The 23995-nt window shown below is 40.4% G+C and overlaps 1 protein-coding gene across 3 annotated transcripts in view; it reads left to right on the top strand.

Annotated features, from left to right (window-relative positions):
* Window positions 1-23995, top strand: part of pax5 (paired box 5) — a 39384-nt gene that overhangs the window by 5770 nt on the left and 9619 nt on the right. For 2 of the 3 annotated variants that reach the window (XM_072462709.1, XM_072462708.1), the window contains exons 2-7: window positions 4955-5120; window positions 6758-6955; window positions 7513-7574; window positions 9552-9677; window positions 16451-16635; window positions 23153-23279. In XM_072462709.1, the coding sequence (XP_072318810.1) occupies window positions 4955-5120; window positions 6758-6955; window positions 7513-7574; window positions 9552-9677; window positions 16451-16635; window positions 23153-23279 (864 nt within the window). The remainder of the gene's footprint in view (window positions 1-4954; window positions 5121-6757; window positions 6956-7512; window positions 7575-9551; window positions 9678-16450; window positions 16636-23152; window positions 23280-23995) is intronic. The other variant, XM_072462710.1, reaches the window with a different exon arrangement.

The raw sequence follows: 23995 nt of genomic DNA, 5'->3' as shown, positions 1-23995 counted from the left end.
ATCATACGCAAGTTGTTTTTGTGGTATTTTTGTTTGAGATTGTTTTTGGGGGACAGGTTCCAGCTTTGTTGTGGATGTGGTTTGGTGTGTCTGGATGAGCCCTGTGATGCGTGTCCGCCCCGCTCCTTTCCGGAGGGCCACAGGGAGAGACCGAGGGGGCAGAGGGTCTAACAAAGCATGACTAAAAGCTGAACTTGATCCACAAACCGGGTTAGACGCAGCACATAGAGCACATTACGCACGAGGTCTGCTAAGGTCTTCTCATAAAAACAAGGCTAGACTTTGTTTTTGACCCCTAACAGTGTGTGAGAAGGTTCATGCACACTGCCCACGCATCCACCCGCACACGCACACGCACAGGAGCAGAGCAGGTGCGCGCGGGATGAGGGACTTGGTTACTCAGTCGTGACATGGCCCGTAGTGTTGTTTTGCTCTATTATAATTAGAACTTGTTTGAATTTAGTTTATTGCATGTATGAAAACTGAAACGTAGCCTAATGGAAAATATTATTTTTAATTCATGTTCCAGAGAGAATCGGTGCATTATTTTTGGGGAAAGTAAAATGTGCTTCACACATTCAATCACAAAAACAAGTCATATTTCCTCTCATTGCTGATTTTACTACAGCCGATGATTTTCGTTTCTGGTGTTGCTGTGTAGAGCCTGGAGCGCAGCTTAAGTTATGTGCTATATGTCAGTGTCTCGGGACGGTTTAAAACGATTACATATAAACACGTTAAAGGCAGGAGTTAATAAACTGCATTTATGTCCTTTTCCTTTTATGAATACTCCTGCACTATTTTATAATGAGCTGAAATCTTTTGTTAAAGTGACAGTAATGAAGCTGTTTGGATTTCGGCACGCAACCCGTGGTGTTACGTGACTTTTTTTTAATCATATGGAAAAGCTATAGGCCTAAAACCTTTTTTTTTCTGCAATGTTGATGAATTAAGAGCAGTAATTTTTTTTATTGCACAGGGCCTTGCTTCTCGGGTGTTTTTTGAGGTCAAATAATATATTGCAGCGATGTTTGAAAAATCTAACGCAGGTAATTGTGATGGTAATGAGTTGAATTTCATAATAACGCATTGTAATGTTAATGGTGGTATGCTGAATATTAAGCAGGCAGGACTGCGGCCTATACCTTGGTCATCCATTCGTGAGTCAGTCAAAAGAAAAAAAAAAAAAAAAGGGGTAGCCTATCATTGGCACAAATGGTAAACGAAGAATTGCCATTGTTTAAAATTGACATTATTGTTTCAATATTAAGTCATAGATTTGTGCTTAAAGATATGGTGCGTAATTTACTTTAATGGTGGTTCTACGCAGCCTATTTTAACAATAAAACTTAAGGTCTACACCTAGAAATAAATAAATAATAATAATAATAATAAAGTAACTGAAATGGGCCCACGCATTTAAAGCAATTTCAACATCCCACTATGGACATCTCGAGATCTAAAGAGTGTTGGCTAAAGGAAATGTGCTTCATCTGTATTCCAAAGTGCAACTTTCCAGCATTCAAGCCAAAAGTCATTTCTGGCTTCTATAGCGAGAAAAAACAAGGAAGAAAACCGCTGGCGTTGAGTAGTGATTTTCTTCTTTGCTTTATTTTTGAGGCGTCAGGCCGTGACGAGGCAGACGAGAGGGAGAGAGATAGAGTCGTGGACAGAGGAGGAAAGGAGGGACAGGCGAACTCTGAGACACAGACACTAATAGAGCTTATTTTCTGGATGGGGAAGCGCAAATATATTTTGCGTTATCTTCTTCCTGGAAACATTGAATCAATCAAATATTTAAGGAGGAAGCAGAGCTCTTAAGTCAGGTCCTATAAAAGCTAAATAAATAAAATACAATGGGATGCATAATGACCCTTATACAGTCTGATTTGTTTTTCATCAAAACTGAAAATAAAATGCTACTCCTGAGACTCAAGGTCCAGAAACAAAACTGCTTTAATTTGGCACAATCGTTGGTTAAGCAAACTATGCAGGATTTTGCTCCTAATTTAATCCCCATTTGACAACATTTGTTTGGCAATTATATTCAATTTTACAATTTTAAATTTCTTTCAAGAGAATACTATAAAAAATAACAGTGTAAGAATATGGGAACTTCTAGCTCATTTCATGTGAAGTCAGTGATAAACAAATGCCTTCAAGTGTTGGTTTTATCAGTATTTATGGGCTCTGAAAATAAATTTCAAACACATAATCCCAAGAATGTGAGAGCCTCAAACAGCTAATGCTAACAGTAAATACACAGATAAGTGAATAAATAGTGATCGGAAAAGCCTTTTTGTAGGCTACAGTCATGCCTTACAAAGCATGGCCCATTCCATGCCTTGGCCCAGATAGGTAAGTGTGAAAGGACCCATTTCATTTACTCTTATCTGGGGAGAAGGCACAGACTGAAAAAGGGAAGAATGGAGAGAATTCTGTGGAGATACATGTAGTCAGGAGCAGTAGGCTGCTATAAACCTGCAAAAGGTCTTTGGACATAATGATCATAATAAAATGCATGGCGAAATCAGGTCTTTGTAAAATTCTTCTACAAAAGCATTCTGAGAGCGCACCTGAATCAGGCCAGGTCACCAGAGCGTGTGTGAGCACTTTTAGACACTGGGCAAAAGTGTGTCTGTAGAAAAGCCCAATAACTAAAGTAATGTATTATTTTATTTCCTATATTGAACTGCATGGTAAATTATGAGGGAAACATAAAGAAAAACACATTTTAATTTGATTAAACCTTTATTTAACAGGACAGACCCACTGAGACTGGGAATCTCAGTACGCACAGTCCTGGGTCACAATTTGAAGATTGCCAAATTCCATTGGGGCACCTACCTTTTTCATTAAGAACATGCAAAACAATTAAGCATACATATGATAGTGGGGCGTTTGTGTGTATTGTTTACAGGTGTGTTATAGGTTAAGTGAAGTGGAATGAAGTGGTGGTCGGAATTCTGTAGTTATATTTACTGCATCTGTGAAAAATGCTACTTTCTTTATGAGTAATAGCTTTGTAAGACCTATCCACATGAAACAAAAACTGGCACAGAGATGTGCCAGTCTCTATCAAAGGCATTTTTGTTGCGAAATGTCTTTATACCTTGACACTTAATTTACTAAATTTACGCTTAAGAGAGATTATACAACAATATGATTTGGTATTTTATTCTTATTATTATCTACATTTGACAAATAAGGTTTAAAATAAATTAAGTCTATGGTTTTATTCCAACATTTTAATTGTTATTTTGCTACATACTTTCAGCCGGTTATCCTTGGGAAATTCAATGTTGATTTGAAGCATTTCATTTTTCTCAGTTGTTGGAGAAGATTCCTCAAAATAGCTCTCTATAACACCCGTTCCCTAATTACATGTCTTGTTTCTTTTAAAGTGGTCATAAATGTCATTTGTTACTGATCCAGCTAATGTGATTATGTAGTCTTAGAAGTTCAGTGCATGTTACATTTCATGGCATTTGGAGGCCCACCGCTACTGGAGCTCACATTACATAAATAGCTTGGACTGTCTCTATATTGCTGCCTTTTATAAAAAAAAATGATTGCTTTTTTAAATCATGCTGTCTGCAGCCACAATCTGCATAATGAGCCTTCTTCTATCTCTAAAAATAAAGTGGGAGACGGTGTCATTTTGAAATAGCACGTTTGGTTTGGTAGAATGCAGGACTTTTGATTCCACATTGGTGCGTGAGTGTATTAGGAAAGTACATAGTTGGTCCATAATCGCTTCAAACTTGATTGCCATGTTTTAGCACATCATTTTAATCCAAGTTTGCCGTGGATCTGTATTTTCCGCTAAAGTTAAAAGTTACTCAAAATATATATCAATAGTATTAAAATAAATGAATGTAGATTGTACTGTTTTTGTAATGCTTTTTAACTGTATGCTGATGGAGAAATTAGTTGGACAGGTTCGGGCACAGCTTTGTGTTTTAGTGGGTATCCCTGCTGGGCTAATGTGTTTAAAATCTATTACCCCCACAGCAAGGATTAGTGTGCATGTGTGTGCTTCCCCCTAAAGACGTAATCATCATGGTAATACAAAAAGCCATGTGCTGGATTATGGGCAGGAGAGAATCTGGATTTACTGTGCCTTTGGTCACACATGTGCTCATATACAGTATTTGCCTTATGCGTGGTAGTAATGACAGAAACAGTGTGCTGAGATGTATGCACTATATCTATATACAGTCATCTATGTCTTTGTTGGAACTTAGAGGAAGATGTCTTTTTTTGTGTGACTATACCAGAAATGTCAAGGTCAAAGAAAGAAACAAACAATTACCATCTTCAACTCAGCCATTGGATTTTAACCAATACCATATCCCTATTTTGTACCAGTGCATAATGTCCTTCTAACGTAACACATTAGAAACTATGGAAAGTCTATGTTTTCTATGCTGTCCTTCTGCTCTATCCTGTTGTTAGCATTCTGTCGTTGTACCATTCTTGGAACTGCTCTCCCTCAGGGGGAATATTAGCTGTATCTTTCAGTAAAAGGGGCCGGGGCCAGGCCTTGGTCAATAATTAATTGAAATCCCTTCATTTACTTGCAGTGTTAGCTTAGCCAGCCTGCGGTGAAAATGGGCAAAGATTGCACTTTGGAAGAGTTTCGACCGCCGCCATTATGCTGAACAAGACAAATAAGTGGCAGAAAGGAAATCACTGGTGTTTGAGTTAAACTGACTCCAGCCGTGGGCACAGGACCCGACCAAGTGGCTCTGCTAACTTTGCATACTATTATATTACACAGTGTTTGCCCGTTTGTTTGTTATTTATTGACAACTAGGGGTAACAGGTGGAAATGCCAGCCTAAGCATGAAAAAATGGAGCGTGTCTGGTGTGAAGCAGTAGGACAGTAAGACTTCAGTGTTGCATTAGTGCTGTCTCTACTTAACCCTTTTGATCTGATCCTGTCGCTTAGGACATGGCGGCGTGAACCAGCTCGGAGGTGTGTTTGTAAACGGACGGCCCCTTCCAGACGTGGTTCGACAGCGAATAGTGGAACTCGCTCACCAAGGCGTGCGGCCCTGCGACATTTCACGACAACTACGAGTTAGCCACGGATGTGTCAGCAAGATACTGGGCAGGTAAGGAGTAGGAAATGTGAAAACACAGAAAAAACAACACAATTACACTAGATATTCATAGTGTAATTTAAGTGGAAATAACTTACAGATACAGAAGTCAGTAGTAATATAAAGTTGAATGCATGTATTACTTCCTAAAATGATGTATTGCCTTGGAACAATTTAACAATATCCTAATCCTGTCTTCAAGGTAATATACACACAATAATTCAAGGCCTGTCTTCTCCATTCTCTCTCATCTTGACCTCTCCTCCCTTTTCCTACTTCCATGTCTGTCTACTTCTGCCTTTTCAAAGATAAATCCAAAACTAAAATCCATGCTCGTTCCGTCCCTCAGCGAAGAAAGGCCCACAAAGGGGGAACAGATTCATCACTTTTTGGGAAATTTGCATCAAAATGAAAAAGTGGCACCATATTTCTCCACCCCTCCCCGAAAATAAAGGAACACGGAAAGTGGAGAATGGTTGTAAAAGACAATCAGAATGTTCGGAAAAAAGTGCTAGACAGCGAGACCATGTTTTGGGGACAGAAAAAAGGGGGAAGGATTAGTCGGTAGCGACCCGTAGCTATATCAAAAAATGTGTTGCTCATTGTTCTCCCTTTGGTCTGACTCTCTCTCTTTTCCTTTTCTCTCTTTGCCTGTGTATCTCTCTCTCTCTCCCTTATCCTGGACGTTCAACTCACTGAAGCGTTACTGCGAGGAGGAGGGGGGCGAGTTAGTGGAGATGGTGGTGTTGGTGGGATGCGTTTGTTTTATCCTCTTCTGTGTCTCTGTGGTGCCAACAGAACAAAAAAAAAAAAAAAAAGAAAAACCACCAACTTGAATTCTCCATGTGTGCTATCAATAACCACTTTATTCACTGATGATTTGCCAGTGAATAATTTAAATCCATTTTGGTTGTATTTTTTCTCGAGCAGCGCTTATGAAAAAAAATATCAAATGCTTAAAATGTGCAGAAGAGAAACATGGGAAGACAAGAAAACGTGGCATTGCGTTTACAGAACACACATCTAGAGGGAAGGGATTACTCTAGCATACAGTGCAAGGGAGAGAATGAGAAGGGGAAACAGGCAGAGCAGCAGGTTTAAGACTGACTGACAGCTTGCATCCGCACTTCGCATCCCCCCATTTTTTTTTCAAGCTTTGTATTTGCTGTCCCCCTGCCCCCTGTGCCCCTTGCGCATGCAAATCCATTCATGAAATAGCCATGGTGGACACTTTGACTATCTGTGCAAAGATCTGTGGTCCTCTTCTTCATTTTACCCCGGGGAAAATAACAATCGACAAAACGTGTTAAGTTAAGTCGTTATAAATTCGAACAACTCAGGTTCAATTTGAAAGTGTTTCTTTAATGTTTTTAGGATATTGAAAATCTATAAATACAACAAAAAATGCCAAGCAAGATTTTGAAAAAGCTATCAAGTTCACCCCATACTCTTAAATTGGCACTTGTAAGGGCTAAAATTCTCTTGTGCTGCTGAAAGTACACTTTGGTAAATGGAGAAAAATGTGAAATGAAAAGAGAAACCTTTTACCATTCATACTCTAGTCAATTACATGAATCGCTGCATATAGTCACAGCATCTGTCTGACATTCTCTATATTGTATTTTCATTCAACATTACTTTTTCTGCAGGTACTATGAGACAGGCAGCATCCGCCCCGGCGTTATCGGGGGCTCCAAACCAAAGGTTGCTACACCCAAAGTGGTTGACAAAATAGCCGATTACAAACGCCAAAACCCTACCATGTTTGCCTGGGAGATCCGGGACAGGCTGCTTGCAGAGAGAGTGTGCGACAATGACAGCGTCCCCAGCGTCAGCTCCATCAACAGGTGATGCCCTCGCACGTACGGCAACAGGTAGCCATGGGTGGAGGCAGGATATACTGTTTCATATGCGTGCGGAATAGTGACCAGCTAAGAGACCTCCATATGTATGAAGTGGCTGCAGCTCAGTGGTTCAACACGGTAGTACAATGACAAGTCTTTCCCCTGAGCCCAGGGCTAGGAAGGAGGGATAGTGTAATAAGAGAGAGAGAGAAGGGTGGGGGGCAAAACAGGTGAACAAAAGGGACGTAAGGTGTGCTGGAGCAAGGAAAGGAATAAGCATCATATGAAAGGACCAGGCATTAGGAAAAAAGGTCCAGAGTAGCAGAGGGAAGCAGGGGAGGAGAGGAAAAGAAAGGATGGAGAAAGGAGGAGTAGGATTTGCATGAGCAGCCAAGCAGGAAGTGTGAGGCCCCTCTGCCATGTCAGCCTGCCTCAGCCACTTCACACACACAAATACACGCATACACAGGCTGGCACATATACAGGGCTGTTCCCACAACGCTCATGTTCCTGTGGCACCCGGATCCTCGCTAATATCTGCTCTCTCCTCTCTCCGCCAGGATCATTCGGACTAAGGTTCAGCAGCCGGGCCAACCGGGCTCAGTGGTGGCTCACAACTTAGGTAAGTCCTGCCCGAAACGATCCACAGTTTAGTGGGAGCAAAGCCTGAACTGTCAAAATAGACAGTATGGATCAAATGCAGATACACTCTCTTTGACAAGTTCAAGAATAGAACGATAGTAGGAATTTGCCTGTAATGGTTCCTATTTCATTGGTCCCTTCCAACTATAATACAATGTAATTCAATATCACATTTATAATAATCCAATATTTCTCTTAATGTATAAAATAATATTAGCTATCATCTTAAAGGCATTCTGACTTAACACCTAAAAAGAAAACACATTCCAACCTTAAAAAAGATGGGATCAGACATGACCTTTACCAATAGTTTATGCATCAACCCGTCTTATGTAAATCTCAGAAACACTTATTTGCCTTGTATTGTGGAGGTTTTCAGTACCAATATTGACTTGTTTCCCCTATGCATAAACTCATTTAAATTCATTTACAGTTTGCTTAAAATTACCCCATGGTCTTCCTCAATTGATTTTTTCCGTTAACGCCACACATGCAAATGCCAGTGCTGGTGTGACATCATGTCAAGAATCCAGTCTCTTTATTATTATGCTAATTTACATGCCCAACTCCAGATATCAGATTGTGTTGGATTTAAGTCTCCCAAAGCCATATATCTATTACCGTTATTTCATACTATATTCGTGCACATACATTACATACCGCAGTCAATCTCCCACTCCGCCCCAAAGTGGATTCCCTGTATCTCGTATCTTCATAATCATGCATTGTCTATTAATCTAAATTAATTTCACACGCAGCGCTCCATGCCTCTTTTGCGCACACACCTAGCTGCACCTAGACGCACATCGACACACCGAGATTACACAGATAAATGGTCCCACTCCCGGGCGGAAAATTGAACATTTGGATTTGCCGAATAAAAGCGTTGCGTTCCAGATTAAAAAAAAAAAAAGAAAGAAAGAGAAAAGAAAATCAGATAATTGAAGTGCTAAATCAAGTGTTGGAGAAAAAGGAGGGATATGCATTCATTATAGGCCCCTTGTTGTTAGCACAAGTGGCTAGAAGGGACCTTGATCCAGTTTGTCTGTTTTTATTTAGATCTTGTTTTGTGTGTGTGTGTGTGTGTGTATGTATGTGTGTTTGTGTGTGTATGTATGTTTGTGTGTATGTTTGTTTGTGTGTGTGTGTGTTTGTGTGTTTGTGTGTTTGTCGGGTCTGCTGGGAGTGCGGATTAGGATGTCTGTCTCTCTGCACCTTTCTTGTCCCTCCTGGGATACCATACTGTCACTCAGCCCCTCCGTCCGCTTATAGGGGCGCAGATAAGAGACCAGAAAGTGACTGACTCCATGTTGTGTGCGTGTCAGTGAAGCGGTGACTAGTATGTCGCTGTGTTGCCCATAAACCAACGTGTCTCCTTCAGGGGAAAGATTAGAGCAGTAAAAATACACACGCATTTTCTTTTTAAGGTTTATTGTTTTAAGTAGAAGAATATTAAAATCCACCTGTTTGGAGATTAGAGGAGAGACAAAACACAGAATTAATGAAGGGTTTTAGATCTCAACTCCATAATCAACATTGACTTTAAAACATCTTATTAACACCTGCCGAAAAGCTAGCAACGGCAACTAACACAAAGAAAAATACGACTTGTGTTTGTTTTCCTGCCTAAAGTTGCTTGTATCAATATGTTGAAAATGTATTGAAATTTTGTGTCATAGAGATCTACATTCAATTCATGCTACTTCAGGCATGCGGAGGGCCAAGCACAAAAGTGTCAAACAACCACATTTACAGAAACTGAACTTAACCTAAACATGAACGGCTTTAGACTGTGGTTGAAAGCCAAAGACCGTAAAGAAAACTGTTGATCCTTTCCCACTGTGCGGAAGAAGTGATCATTACCACAGAACACCTATCTATTTCCATTGCGATAGTTTTGTTTTGTTTTACTCATCTACTATTTTTTACTTTAATTCTTGTGTTTTCCCTCTTACAGGGACATCTGTAGCTTCCACCCAGGTCTCTGCAGTGACCAGCGACTCGGCTGGCTCCTCCTACTCCATCAGTGGGATTCTGGGTATCAGCTCGGCGACTGATGTGGGAAAGAGGAAGAGAGATGAAGGTAGGACAACAAATCTGTCTCCCTGTGCATGTGATTATGTCCAATGATAATGAACACGGAAATGAAAGTACACTAAAAACTACATTTAGAAGACACAGTAGATTTATTCTGTTTCAAATACAACAGGGGTTTGATTTCTCAGATGTATTCTAGCCCATTGTACATTAGGTATATGCAATACAACATTATAAGCTTGTTTGAGGCTTGAAGAACTGACCATTGAGTGCACAAATGCTTAATAATAATAAGTAATAATAATCTGTCAGGTCCAACCTTGTGAATCAATGCCAGATGTAAGTGTTGCATCATGGGAGTTTCTAAAACCAAACATGTCCATCCCACAACCCCTTGTTGTTTACCAACAGCCAAATCTTGCTGAGAAGCCAGTTTATGCATGAACTATTGATCATATATGCTGTCATAGTGGATCAATGCTGCTTGCATGTTAATTGAGGGGAACATGCTGATATGAGTGTGTGTACGTGGCGGTGTCAGTGGCATTAAAAAGCCATCACACCAACATTCTCCTACCGTAAATGAGACAGGACCAGATGTCGGAGCAAGAGGGGGGGTGACAGAGCGCCACTGGGGGCTATCGCACACACACGGAAAGAAACACAAAGACGGCGCTCCTGATGAGGACTTTAGAAATGCTCTGGAGCAGAAAGAAGAAGCCAGAGCAGGATGTTCAGGTGAAGGTGGGAGTTGGACCCGTTTTCTGACTCTGGAAAAGCTGACCAATATCATAGGGAGATGATGAACACAACACTTCACTGTGGCAAAGCTGTACAGAAGACATAGCTGGAGTTGTTTTTATAATTTCTGTCATTCAACATAGAGAACCTTATGTAAAGTACCTTATGTAAAGTACACGTTTACTAAATTGCACAATACAGTTTTGGAGTTTTTCTTCCACCACTGAATAAACATTTATATTATTCAAGTTATAATACAAGTGGCAGCTACAGAATTCTAAAACGAATTACTTGACAGCCTCTTTGGACGATCCAATAACATTACTGTGTAGGAACACACATTCTGAACTTACAATGATGAATAAATAAATGCAAGTGGCTGACACAGCACTAGCGACATTAGCTTGTGCTCTGCCGAAGATTAAACCGCACATAATTTTAGTCAGTTAAGCACAGTCTCCCTCTCTTTCCATGTTTTTGCATTGCTAATCCCTGTTTCACTTTGGACACTTCACATTTGGTCAAAGTAGGTTCCAGATAATACTGTATTTTATGTTTTGTGATTACAAGTCACCTTCTCGGACACAGGGACGTTGCACTTGCTGCCTTCAAAGCAGCCTTCCTTGTAGAATTTTCAACATATGTGATTGTACAATACTGGCACAAACCATTATCCTATACAGCATGAGGCTTAACTGTGTTGCCCAAGCAGCAGTTCAAGTATAAGTAATTAGCCGCATCATTGTTTGGCTTTGTTCTCTACATGTGCGGTCATTTCACATAACACCAAACAAATATCCAGATCCTCTGTTGCACTTTCCATTGCCCGGCTGAGGCATGCGGGCTCCTGCTTCACTTCTCCTCGTGTGTGTGCGTGTGGCAGTTTTCTGTGGCAGAAGTCCGCACGCCTGGCTCGGTGGTCTAATTAACAGCATTGCTAATCACAGCTTCCATTAGAGCAGCCCCCACTGGATAATGACACACACACACAGCGAGGGGCAACAGGGAGAACAGCATGCACCGACACGGACAGACACAGACATACATTACACAGCAGCACGAGCCTCTCCCACATTCACACAATCACAGCCACATGCTCCAGCGTGACAACATGCGGACGCACAAAGACGAGGCATGCCCGAGGTACATGTCAGTGTGGTTTATCTCCATGCAGTCTGAAGGAAGAATGTTGTTTTGTCATTGCTACGATGGTACTGGCAGATTTTAAAGTTTCAACCCAATACAAAAGGGAACAAAAGGAATAACAGGAACTTTATTTTGACAATAAATATAGTTCTCAGCTGCAGTGTCCCAAACATTAGTGATATAGTCATAAGGCAAATTTATAGTTATATTTTAACCAAAAGCACACATATGATGTTCTAAAAGATGTATCAAACTTCAAAGCGTTTCCATAGCTGCAGATTTTGTATTTATACAAACACAAATATACAACTCAATACCAAGTCATGCTTTTTAATGTAGTTGTGTCACAGGAATACAAAACGTGACTGCCGTAGCTAGTTTATTTATGTATTATAAGACAATGTCACTCTATAATATTTCTTAATAATATTTTAAAACACTATTCAAAGCATCGGAAAAGTTCAGTCCTCAAATAAAACGCAACCTTTAAACAAGAGTGATATATATATTTTTAAATATGTGATGTAATCCTAATGTTATTTTGTGAAAATGTTCCAGGATTGTGTTTGTCTATAGATGGATAACGTAGAGTTCTAAAGTCATACACAAGCCAACACTTTTTACACATTTCAGCACATTCAATAAAACCCAAATGTTCTTTTTATGCGCATTACCTTTTGTATTAGAAATTGCAGTCGTAGTTTAAAACAAGCAAAATTGAAACGACAAGCTGCATTAACGCTTTCTTAACATCTTGATCATATCTCCCTTTTTCATTTCACAAGACAATGTGTGCGCTTTGACAAAAAAAAAAGGTTTGAATTTTGCTGTAACTGATAAAATGGCAGCTGCCGTAGAGATGGGAACACAGGAAGGCGGCTCCGAGGCATATGTGTGTGTGTATATTCAGAATTGTGCGGGGTTAAAGCCCTGTGGTGACCTTTGACCCCAGCCAAAGTGAAGGGAAGTGAGGGGGTGACCGGGTTTGAATTACGATGAATTGGATTGAATGGAAGAACTTGACTCGCGGGGCCAGGAGGGGACTTTTGTGTCTTAACCTATTATCTGAACTCTGGAGAATAGATGTTTATGTGTGTGTGTGTGTGTGTGTGTGTGTGCGTCTCACCTCATATAGCGTCAGGCCAGGTGGCTGGTTAGTCAAAACGTCTTTCGGGCTTACTATTGTTTTAAACTTGCATTTGAGTCAGAAATCACATGATAAGTAATAGTATCAGTTGCATTTACGCACAAAGCTGACCCTTCACCCCCCTGTGCATTCACTGTGACTCTGTGAGATAAAGGGTCTCTGTAGCAGGTAGAACATGAAGAAGAAAGAAACATGGGGGGGCTCTGTCCTTCAACCCTGCTTCCTCTGTTTAACCCCCGCCCTCAAAAAGAACTTTGATCAGTGAATCCATCCCAGCACGACTCACAGCCACAGGCCTTGTGTGGGGGCTGTACGTGGAGGACCAAACAGTGTCAAGTGCAAAAAGTGTGCTTAGCCTACCCACTGTTCAGGTCGGGTACGCGACTTTATTCATATAAATGCATAGTATGTAAAGACAGCACTTTGAGACAAAATCAGACCGCTGCATACTGTCTGCATCTAATTAGAAAGTATTCAATTGATCACAATTAGACCCTGAAAAAGAGCCGTAAGCATGACAAAATTAAGATTACAAGTTATTAAGTGCTTAAAATAAGTAGTATTTATCTTGTTCTGGTTATATTTTACATTTCTTGAAATAGGAAGAAGCATATATTGTTTTACTTTTAAAATAAGAAAAATGTTTGAAATGAGATAAAAAACACACAGACACACAGACACACACACAGACACACACACACACACACACACACACACACACACACACACACACACACACACACACACAAATAAACAGTGGATTGAAATAAGAACAAAACTATTACAAAACAATTTTCAAGTCAAAATAAATACTGATAAAAATAACCCTATTGCTGCATTTAAAATTTTTACTTTTTCCAGTTTTGGCTGAGCATTGGCACAGCTTAACTTCGCTGAAGAAGCAGTTCTAAAGACTCATGCATGTGCAAGGATTTGAGAGTGCTATGAATGTGAGATTGATTTAAATGCTTACTTCCTCATTTTAAGGTTGGAAAATTGGGTAATGCAGTTTGAAAACTAACTTACAAAACAGTGGACATTACTGAGTGCTTTGTGTGTTTTTGTATTTAAATCCTATATGTACTGAAACTTAGTTTCAACTATGCCACGGATTCTGTTGTTCGACCTCATTGCTGAAGAACCATTAGAGTAAAATTGGGGCCAGCTATGACTGTAGATCCAGCCGAATGATTCAGCCGAAAGTCTTTAAATGTGTGATCAGATCTGAACAGCATTCTACCTGTGCTTTTTCTAAAGGCACAGTCAGTCGTATACCTTTTATGTGGGTGCATATTTTTAATCCAGAGTCCCTTCTTAACACAGTCTACATTTGTTTATGCTTGGGACCTTCACAAAATATACACTTGAGTCCATGGATGAGCCCACGCAACTCAACTTCACTTGAAAAAAAGATTAGTTATCTTTACTGGTTAAATACAGGTAAAATAACAATTTTGAAAATACTTTTCATAATTTGTCAATTTTCCCCAAAGGCATGCATTTCAAGGCAACTTTTGAACGGTCTTAAATCTTCTCACTAAATAAATCAAAAATGGTAAAAATCAAAAATGAAAATCAATGTTATTATCCAGGGTATTTTCATCTGTCCTTGAATTTCTAGTGAGATACCTGCATATAGTAATGAGGGACCAGGATCAAAGAGAGAGCAAGAGGAATTGAAAGGGAGTTAAGGAGATGGACAGAGAAGCCGGAAGAGAGTGGCAAAAGGCAGAGAGGCCAGAACAATAAGGCGTCATTGTTTGTTTTGTTCTGCTCTGAAAAAGAGGCAAGACGAACGCTTCCCTTCTGAGACCGGCTCGTAGAGATAGAGGCTGCTGTGTGAATGGGATTTAACCCGTCACGCCAATGAGTTTCTTTACCCAACCGCTAATACAATGAGGCCGGATATCAAGCTACTACTCCACAACATGCTCAAACACACACCCAAATAACCACTCATCTTCTCAATATGTTAATGTGTCCGTGGTGAGATTGCAGCCGCCTCGGTCAGTGTGGGCAGGACGGTCACTATCTCAGGTGGTGTTTATGTGCGAGACAGAGTGACAGCAGAAAGCAATAAGCTGGCTGAAATAGTGCCATCAGAGCTACATGATTGATCAATTGAATTCCATGATGGGGACGGGCCAGTGGGATTAAATGGGTCGCAGTGGGTTACCAGGCTAAAGCATCATATGGGTTTTATCTCCACCCTGATTGGTCTGTCACCGGGGACCAGCTTCATACACTGACTGCACTCTGCTGAAGGTGTGCGCGAGGGGACAGAGATTATGATCGAAAAGGAGTGTTTGTGAGAGCAGGAGAAAGAGGACTGAGGAGGAATGGGGAGTTTCTTGTGGCGAGATACAGTTGGTACTATGATAGCTACAGTTCTGCAATACCGCTACTCCAAAGATCTTGGTAAAGTGTCTGGTCCAATGACACAACCGCAGTATACAATGTCAGTAGGATCAAATCTCTGTTCAGTTTGTGGGTAAACAGCCAGAGCTGCTGCCCACCTTCCTTTGATTTTCGTTTCAGCTCAATCTGTTAACCTACTCCTTGCTCTTCTTTTCTGATCATTCTGCCAGGGAATCCAGAGCTTAACATCCAGTTTTTGTGTCCAAACCATCTCAATTTGGCCAACATGGACACTGCCTCCTTTGCTCTTCATGGTCTTCAAATGATTATACATTGCCGTACTAACGGCTTCCTTTTCTCTTCATTCTTAATACTTTTAATACATTACCTCTGATACCCTTTTCTGCCCATTCAGGGGGTGACAGTGGTTCAGTTGGTAGAGTGGTCTTGTAACTGGTGGTGATTAAAGAGGGAACTGACGTAGCTGGCCACTTTTGTTTGTTGTCATGTCACCTTGTCAATGCCCGATCAAAGCAAGGCCTGGTTAGAGCATGGAAGGAAAACCAGATAGAAACGGTTGTGTCCTTAAAGATACTTAATTCACATTGCCAAGTATGAATGTACATGAAAGGTACTATACAAATCCAATGCATTATCATCATTATTACCACTATCAAATGCAGAGAGTGAATGTAAAATACAATGCAAGCTACTTATATTACAAGAACTTAACATTCATTGTATGAAGGCTGTCAAAAAACAACCCTAAAAGACATATAAAGAAATCTGTACAAATAGCTAGTTTCAAAAGCCATTCATCATTGCACTCTCTCTTTTTGCTTCATCACATGGGATTTGTCTGAGCTACATATGACTCAGAAGCTGAATGGTAATAGACATTTTATTCCCCCAACCCCCACCCCACCTCCCTGTCATATCACTCTCCCCAGCACCAAGCGCACCTTCTCACCAAACCCAAACACACAGTGACCCCAGGACTAAAATGGACTCTCTGCAGTGGTTTGCCCAATGAATTGAGCCTATAGCAGGGGATTTTCTCCCTCATCCCCCTTTTCTCTTTATCTTTTTTTCTAATCATGTGTGGGGCACGACTCTTCAGGGTTCTTGTAATTGTCTCGTTCAGTCCCTCAGCCTCGCAAGAACTACAGGATATGGGAGCTCACAGACAATAAGGAGAGCCGAGAAATATATATTTGTGCGTCTGGGAGTGTAGCTAGATGGGTAGAGCGCGTAGTGAAAAGGATCATGTGAAGTAAAACCATTTTGTATAACCTTTTCACACAATCAGTTCATTGGAGCGACTGGTCTAGACCTTTGAATTTTCTCATCAAATGAATATTTTCTGCTCTAAATACCCAATTTCTCAATCAAATGTAATCTTTAACGTGTCTCTCTTGTTTGCACAGGTATGCAGGAGTCGCCATTGGCCAATGGGCACGGCCACAGTGGGCGGGACTTCCTCCGAAAGCAGATGAGAGGGGAACTGTTCTCTCCGCAACAGATAGAGGTATTGGATCGCCTGTTTGACAGACAGATGTCCAGTCCAATGCAGGCCTGCCCCGAGCTGTATATGAGCCCAGACTGTGGCAAGGTAAGGGCATAGTACAGTGCAGGCTCCAGGCTAGGGCTGGAGGGAGGGAGTCAACATACACTGTGACAACCTGTATTGAAAATATAGTTCTCCAATGACGTAATAAGGTACCAAATTATTATGGTACTCAAGCATAAGAAAATAATTTGATTATGTGTGTCACAGTGGTTTGGTTGCCAATCCCTTTTCATGCTAAAATAGCCCTGTTTGTTTGCTAATATTTCCAAGCTTAGCATAAGCAATCGTTGCAGCTACAGCTTTTGATTGGTTCTCGCTGCTTCAACTGCAACTCAAAGCCTGCCCTGCCTGCTATGCCTTGCTATGCCACTCTCATACAGTTGATACATTATGTAATACTATATACTATACAATGCTTTTGTGGATCTGTGTGACAATTTATTAGGACTGCTCAAAGAGACGGAAATGAAACAAGTTCAAAATGTACTAATATAGCCCCTTCGAAGTCTATTTGCATGTATTTAATCACAACTGCATAATCATTAGCATCTGAGTGTGTTTTCCTGCTCCTGACTAGTTAGACTTGAGAAGGCTGATGGAGCCAGTCAAGAGTAGCCTATTGATGTTCCTATAATCGAGACACACTCCAGGGGTTAATGAGCATATTGACCTGATGCCTCATTATGACCTCACTTCCTGCTGCTCAGGGACACCCTCAGAACCGTCCGCATGCTGATGATGCATCTTGGGAATGTGTTTTTGTGTGTTTGAGTGGGAGAGACTACGCAGGGAAGTGCTGTGTGTTATTGTAGGTAACTGCTGCATTTAAAATGACCTCCTGCCCTTTGGATTCTCTATAATGTAAATCTGAGTGAAATAGACAGGTGCATGGAGTCCACTGAATAACAAAAGCAAAACAGGTGCATTTGTATTCTTGCTACTGTTTCTCAGATATTTTCTAATCTGCAGCCCTCTAGTCAATAATTAAGGAATAAAAATATTCTGTCTTAAATGCTCTTTAGAAAATCTTTGAAGATCTGCCTTTTCTTGTTTATTTACTCAAGCAAAGTCAAGGCCAAAAGGACAAACACATTAGCTGTGTAGAAGTACATAGCAGCACAAGTAGGTTGCAGCCTTAGACCTATAGGGCAGATTTGGGCTTTTTAGGCTATTCAAGTCGCCTCTGACTGACATGAGTAGTGGAGTGGGGTGAGGGCGAGAGGTCGGTTAGGGAGCAGTGCTAGTCCCTCTATAGACTGGTATGACTCAGGACTATAATGCACATGATTCCCAGGTCAGTGTCGGCCATGAGAGCGGTCAAGCCGCTGGGGTCAGGCACAGGGATAGGGGAGGTATTAAGGCTTGGGTCACCCCTGGGTCAAAATGGCTTTAGCAAACAGCATTGTGATTATAAACAGGCACACACACACATGCACACACGCACGCACGCACACGCACACACACATGTACATCACTATCTGTCTCAAACTGTGCTCCTGTCTCGCTGATCACCCCCCTGCATTTCCCAGGGGGGTTGATTGACAGTCATATCCCTTACGTTGACACTCTGACAGCTCCGGCCCAGCCTCCTTGTGTGCGGCGGAGGTGTGGATGTGTGTGTGGATGTGTGTGTGGATGTGTGTGTGGATGTGTGTGTGGATGTGTGTGTGGATGTGTGCGTGGATGTGTGCTGGAGGCTGGTCAAGGAGGGTCAAGCTGTGTTGTGACGGACGTTCATAAAAAAACATTATGTTTGCTGCAGTGGTGGGGGCCAGCTGAGGAATGCAATGCTTATAGGACTAAAAAGATAATGACACTAATAAAACATAAGCTGCCTTGTGTTCAAATAGTATAGGTTGCACTGGGCATTGCTATTGGAAGATGCATTTGTATTGCACTGTATTTCAAATGGAATAACATTATGGTCTCCTACATCTGCAGATGTATTCAATCCTACATAACTCGTGGTACAGACAAATTAAGAAAATTATTATTCACTTCATCCACAAGGAAAAATACTGTTGCATTAAAAAACACATAAGGTTTTGATTTCTTTGTTTTCCACTCCAGACTCTAAGCTATGAAGACATTTAAACAAACTATTATATTACGTACAACTATAACTGCACATATTATTTTTAGTCCTGTGCAAATCTTGTGCCCTGTTTACAAGAACGATTCTCTTAAACATTTTCTTTGCAAGTCGTATTCAGTTTCCTTCTTTAGCAAATATGATACTATTACTCATGTCTTTCATGCAGCTAAATCTTATTTTATCTGTCTACAGCACTTACTGTAGCCCCGTCCTGCTCCAACCTTTTCTTTTCTTGCTAACAAGCCATCATTTGCTCTCATCTCTTCCCCTTTCACTCTTCTCTATTAAGATCTGCTATTAATGTGTGGGTGCACATGAGTGTGCATGTGGGTGCCTGTCCAACAGAGTTCATTTGAATTTCCTTTCAATCACTTCATATTACTCAGGTGATAAATCAGGGGCCCCAGCAGAGACCACACCCATCTGGGCTGCCCTGGGTCCAAATGCACTTAAGACTGCATGATATTAAAAAAGCTTAAATTAAAAAAGTAAAGCGCATTTATTTGTTTTAATGAAACAAAGGTTTGTTGAAAAAGATTAAGTTGTAGTCATCTGGACTCGTTGAAACGTTTCGACTCTTATCCGAGGATCATTCTCAATCTGCGAATTAAGATCGGGAACTCAGATAATTACCCATTTATTAAAGACATATTGCAATGCAGCAAAGTAAAAAAAATAATAAAAGTTCACTTTTAACCCATATAATGTGCGTTCCAAAGCAGTAGGCAAACCATGCTGTGCAAATTTTAAAAATGTATTAATTTTATATAAATCATACACCATATTGTGTCTAAAATGTTTTTTACGTGTAAGGGATTTCCACTGAAGAAGATACACCAAGCTCTTTTTAAGCACAGATTAATTGTTTCCCCACAGTGGCTGTCTCAGTTTGAGAGCCTCTGAGGGATTTGTTTGTTTATGGTCCAGCCCTTTTCTATCAGGGGCGACACAAGACAATGCCAGAGAGAGATGGAGAAATCAGAAGCTATTGGAGAATGGAGAAAAGGGGAAATACTATTATGCAAATAGTGCAGGTTGACAGAGCATATGCACATTTTTGTGTATGTGTGTGTGCGCGCGTAAGTGTGCATGTGTCTAGGCCCGATTAGGGCTCATCTGTTATTGATGTGAGATTTTGACCAAACGATTACACTTCCATCTCAGAGGCACTGTACCAATCTGCTGTGCGGAGAGAGCTCGAAGGGCTGACAATACAGAAGATGTCAATTTGGCAAGTGTTTTAGTTTGACTCATTAATTAAGTTGAAAAAGTATTAGACGACTTTGATATGAAGCCAGAATACAGATAATCCAAGCTTTTTTTTTTTTCAATCAGCAGCCTTCTTTTACATAGTTTTATGCATGCAAAGTGCCAGAGCTGTAATGCAATTGTTTAATATGATGAACATGAACGATCATTTGTGGCTTTTATTTAAAGAATTTACATTGATCTTCTCATAAAAGGTGTCTTCTGATGTTTCCCCAATCAAATGGCTTGACCAAAAATATTATTGATTATTAAGTGAATTAAAAATATATTTTGTTGAAGACTATACCATAGTCCATAGAGTAGTTCCAAAACCCGTCCTGCCCCTTTCTCTCAAACCCCAACCCTTCCTCTTGGCCCGACATTCACTCCCCCACCCGCTTTTTGATGAGGGTTGATGGCGCTGTATGAACGGTGGAATTGACAACATTTACGGGGGCGAATGAGAATGATCCATCTTCCTTAGCAGGCCTGTCACCCCACTGGCCAAACTTCATCATGGCCAATTACAGCCGCACACCCCTTCTTGTGTCAGCCCCGGCCGCCAAGCCCCCCAAACCCCCCAAGCCCCCCAAACCCCCATTCATACCCACCAATCTACATGGAAACGTGGACACATTAAACACCATTACAACAAGACAGGGGGGCAGCTAAAGGGGGAAGGAAATAAAAACTACAGATATATAAAGCGAAAGGGGTGAGACAGGAAAATAGGACTTAAAATGTGTCGAAAATCGTAAAAGGCGGACAGAGATGTGTGTAGTAGGGAGTAAAGCTCTTATTTGGCAGGTCACAGTCCAGTGGTTGTGTTGTGTGCTGACGAACTAAGGGGTGTTTAAGAGGTCAGTGAGCACAAACGCACACCTACACTTACAGGTCAGCTCCAACATGTACAGGCTAAGAGGGTAAGAGCAGACACGCAATGCACAGAATTGGAAATAAATCAATAAATAAAACTTGTTGGGACACTAGTTTTATATTTATTAATCTCACAATTCACACTGAAAGTATCCCATTACTATGTGCAAAGGGAGAACAAAAGCAGTTTTCCCAAGGAGGCCAGAGAAATGATTTGGATAATTTCTGTCCAATCTTAAAACTATCCTGCTTAGCAAAACTCTCGGAGAAGCTAAGAAGTAACTAGGTGCGAGCTTTCTTAACCAAATATTCAATTTTAAATAGCTACGAGTCTGGATTTGGACCAGGGCATAGCAATATCACAACTGCTACCAAAGTTATAAATGATATTGCTAATGCATTGGACAATCATGAAGAATGTGCTGCTAATTTGTCAAAGGCCTTAGATTCTGTAGATCACAGTATTCTCTTGGATCGTTTGGATGCTATTGGGTTCGATACAAATTCTAAAAAAATGTTTTCCGATGACCTCACAAATAGAGCTCATGCTGTTTCTGTATATGAATATATCTATTTTTACGCTTGATGGCAATATGATTGAACATGTACCCCAATACAAATACCTGGGCATCTGGGTCGATGATAAACTGACAAATAATCTTACAGCCAGATTTTCATTCTTCTTTAGAAATAAAACATGTTTTCTGCTTAATAGTTGAAAACAGTAAATCCAGGCTACATTTCTTTCAGTTCTAGATTATGGTGATATTGTATATATATGCATTCTACTGCAACAGTGTTAAAACCTCTGAACTCGATTCATCATTCAGCTCTGAGGTTCATTACAGGAGACGGATACAGAACTCACCACTATCAATGATATTCTAAAGAAGAATCATTAGATGCAAGAAAAGAACAGCACTAGCTTTTGTTTGTTTATAAGGCTCAAGTTGGCATTTTGTATAAAGGCAAAAGTCAATGGCCCTTTGTGTCCATAACTAACTGTTCATATCCAATCCAAGGACCTGATAGTTTGTTCATCTTCCACTTACCCTCAAAAAATAAAATAAATTACAACAATAAGTAAATAAATAGAATCCGACATTAGAAACAGAAGTTCCTTGTGTGTAGCCCTGAAACTCTGCAGTGTTTAATCTGCTGGTCATCACTGTCAGCGGCTGCTCTCTAAATCACCATACTCTGTGATTCACATAACAGCTGATAAAGATCGATGGTCACTGATGGAGGGATGGGGTCACACACAGGTGATGAGACTATCCATTCATCCATCTGTGTTTAAGGAGGCAGGGGACAGTCTGTTTTACTTTTGCCTCCATTGTGACATCTACATCTACAGACTAGGTAGAAGTCAATTGGAATAGATGTGAGATCATTTTGAACCTTTACATCTGGCTAAGTTGACAATGATACTTGTATTATTTTTTGTATTGTCTGATTTAAATACTTGAATCAAGTATTGTATCTTCTTTCTTGTATTGTAAAGCGTCTTTGAATGTCCAAATAGCACAATATGAGTTTGACGTATTCTCATGATTATTTGTATTTGTATTCAAAAGAAGATACTAAATAATACATCCATACCATCTATACTGGTATTGTCCCAGTTTTCACTTCACTCATTCAAATACCAAGTAAAAAGCCTGATTCTTAACACCAATTTTGATCCCACAATGTTAACAAAACACTTTATTTAAGATAATATATGGTAATTTCCTTTTTCCTTTAAAAAAAAGTAATTACACAAAATAGAATGTGATATCATTTGTCCTGATCGTTGTAAAACTATTCAAGATCCGATTCTTTCTTTTTCAGTGTTAATACTAAAAACATTAATAAAATAGAAATCTGGGCAGCGATTTTTTTTTTTACAGCACCATCATTTTGTCACTCTACTTATTTTTTCTCCGACTGAAATCCAGACCTCACGAGTGTTCAGGCATCGGACACTGTGTTGGTGTGCCGAGATGATCACAGTTGTTATTTGTTGTAGGTATCTGGGGAGACAAGGCTTTGTGTTCGCTGTGATTTGTGTGATGCCGTGTGAGTGTGCGTGTTTGTGTGTCTGTGAGGATGAGGGGAGATGAAGAGAAAGAGCAAGTTGATCCTGTGGTTATAGACTGTTGGACTTGGTTGTACAGTAAATCCCTGTCTTTGTAAACAGATCAATAAAGTTTGTGTGCGGCTGAGTGTGGGCATGTATAGGGGGGAATAGCCACATGCTAGAGATGTACTCAGATTGATCTTAGCTGTAAGGAACAACTGTATATTCATGTTGCACCAGAAAATGTTATATTTCTCTATGTTTTGTTGTGCTTGCAGACTTCAGATTACTCGGCCATGGCCTCGCTCGCCGGCGGGCTGGATGAAATGAAGAGCAGTTTGGCCAATCCAGGCACGGACTTAGGCGCCGCCGTTTCTGGTCCTCAGTCCTACTCACTAGTACCAGGTAAACAACTGATTCGTTTCTGCTTCGATGTTTTCTGAGCTTGATGCCAATTATTTGACCCTTCTCAAATATACTGGCATATTTTCCATGACCACGGGATTTGTCTTTCCACATAGATGCCACTCACTGCATCGGTTGGGTTGAAATACCGTGTTGTAGCTCACCTGCACTGAAATTATCCAGTAGAATCAAAATCAGAATCAGGAAAAAGGTTTATTGCCATTGTTAGAGAATCAAAATTCTCAAACTAGGAATTTGCTTTGGCATTAACATGTAGCATAGAACAGTGAATAATAATAATAATAATAATAATAATAATAATAATAATAATAATAATAATAACAATAATAGCAAAATATATCAAATGGGCATGCATACATTTTAAAATTGACTAATAAATTAAAAATAGACTTATGAGTATATACACAATTTACAGATGGTCAGAATAGTGAAAAAAGCAGTGTTAAATGTTTATGCGTCCAACAGCAGAGGAAAAGAGACTGTTCTTGTGGTTCTGTAGCCTCCTGCCTTAGGGGAGTGGCTCAAATAGACCATGTCCAGGGTGAAGAAGGGTCAGCCGGTGATCCGACCTGCACGTCCCAGAGTCCTTGGAGACGTACAGGTCCTGCAGAGATAGAAGTCTGCAGCCGATCACGTTTTCAGGAGAGCGCACAATGAGTTGTAGTCTCTGTTTGTCCCTGGCTGTGGCTCCAGCG

Source organism: Eucyclogobius newberryi, unplaced genomic scaffold, assembly GCF_026437365.1.
Source record: "Eucyclogobius newberryi isolate DKJ021-1_F unplaced genomic scaffold, fEucNew1.0.hap1 SCAF_4, whole genome shotgun sequence".
NCBI lineage: Eukaryota > Metazoa > Chordata > Actinopteri > Gobiiformes > Gobiidae > Eucyclogobius > Eucyclogobius newberryi.
The sequence above is the reverse complement of the archived record's forward strand: the minus strand, read 5'-3'. Positions and strand labels throughout refer to the sequence as shown.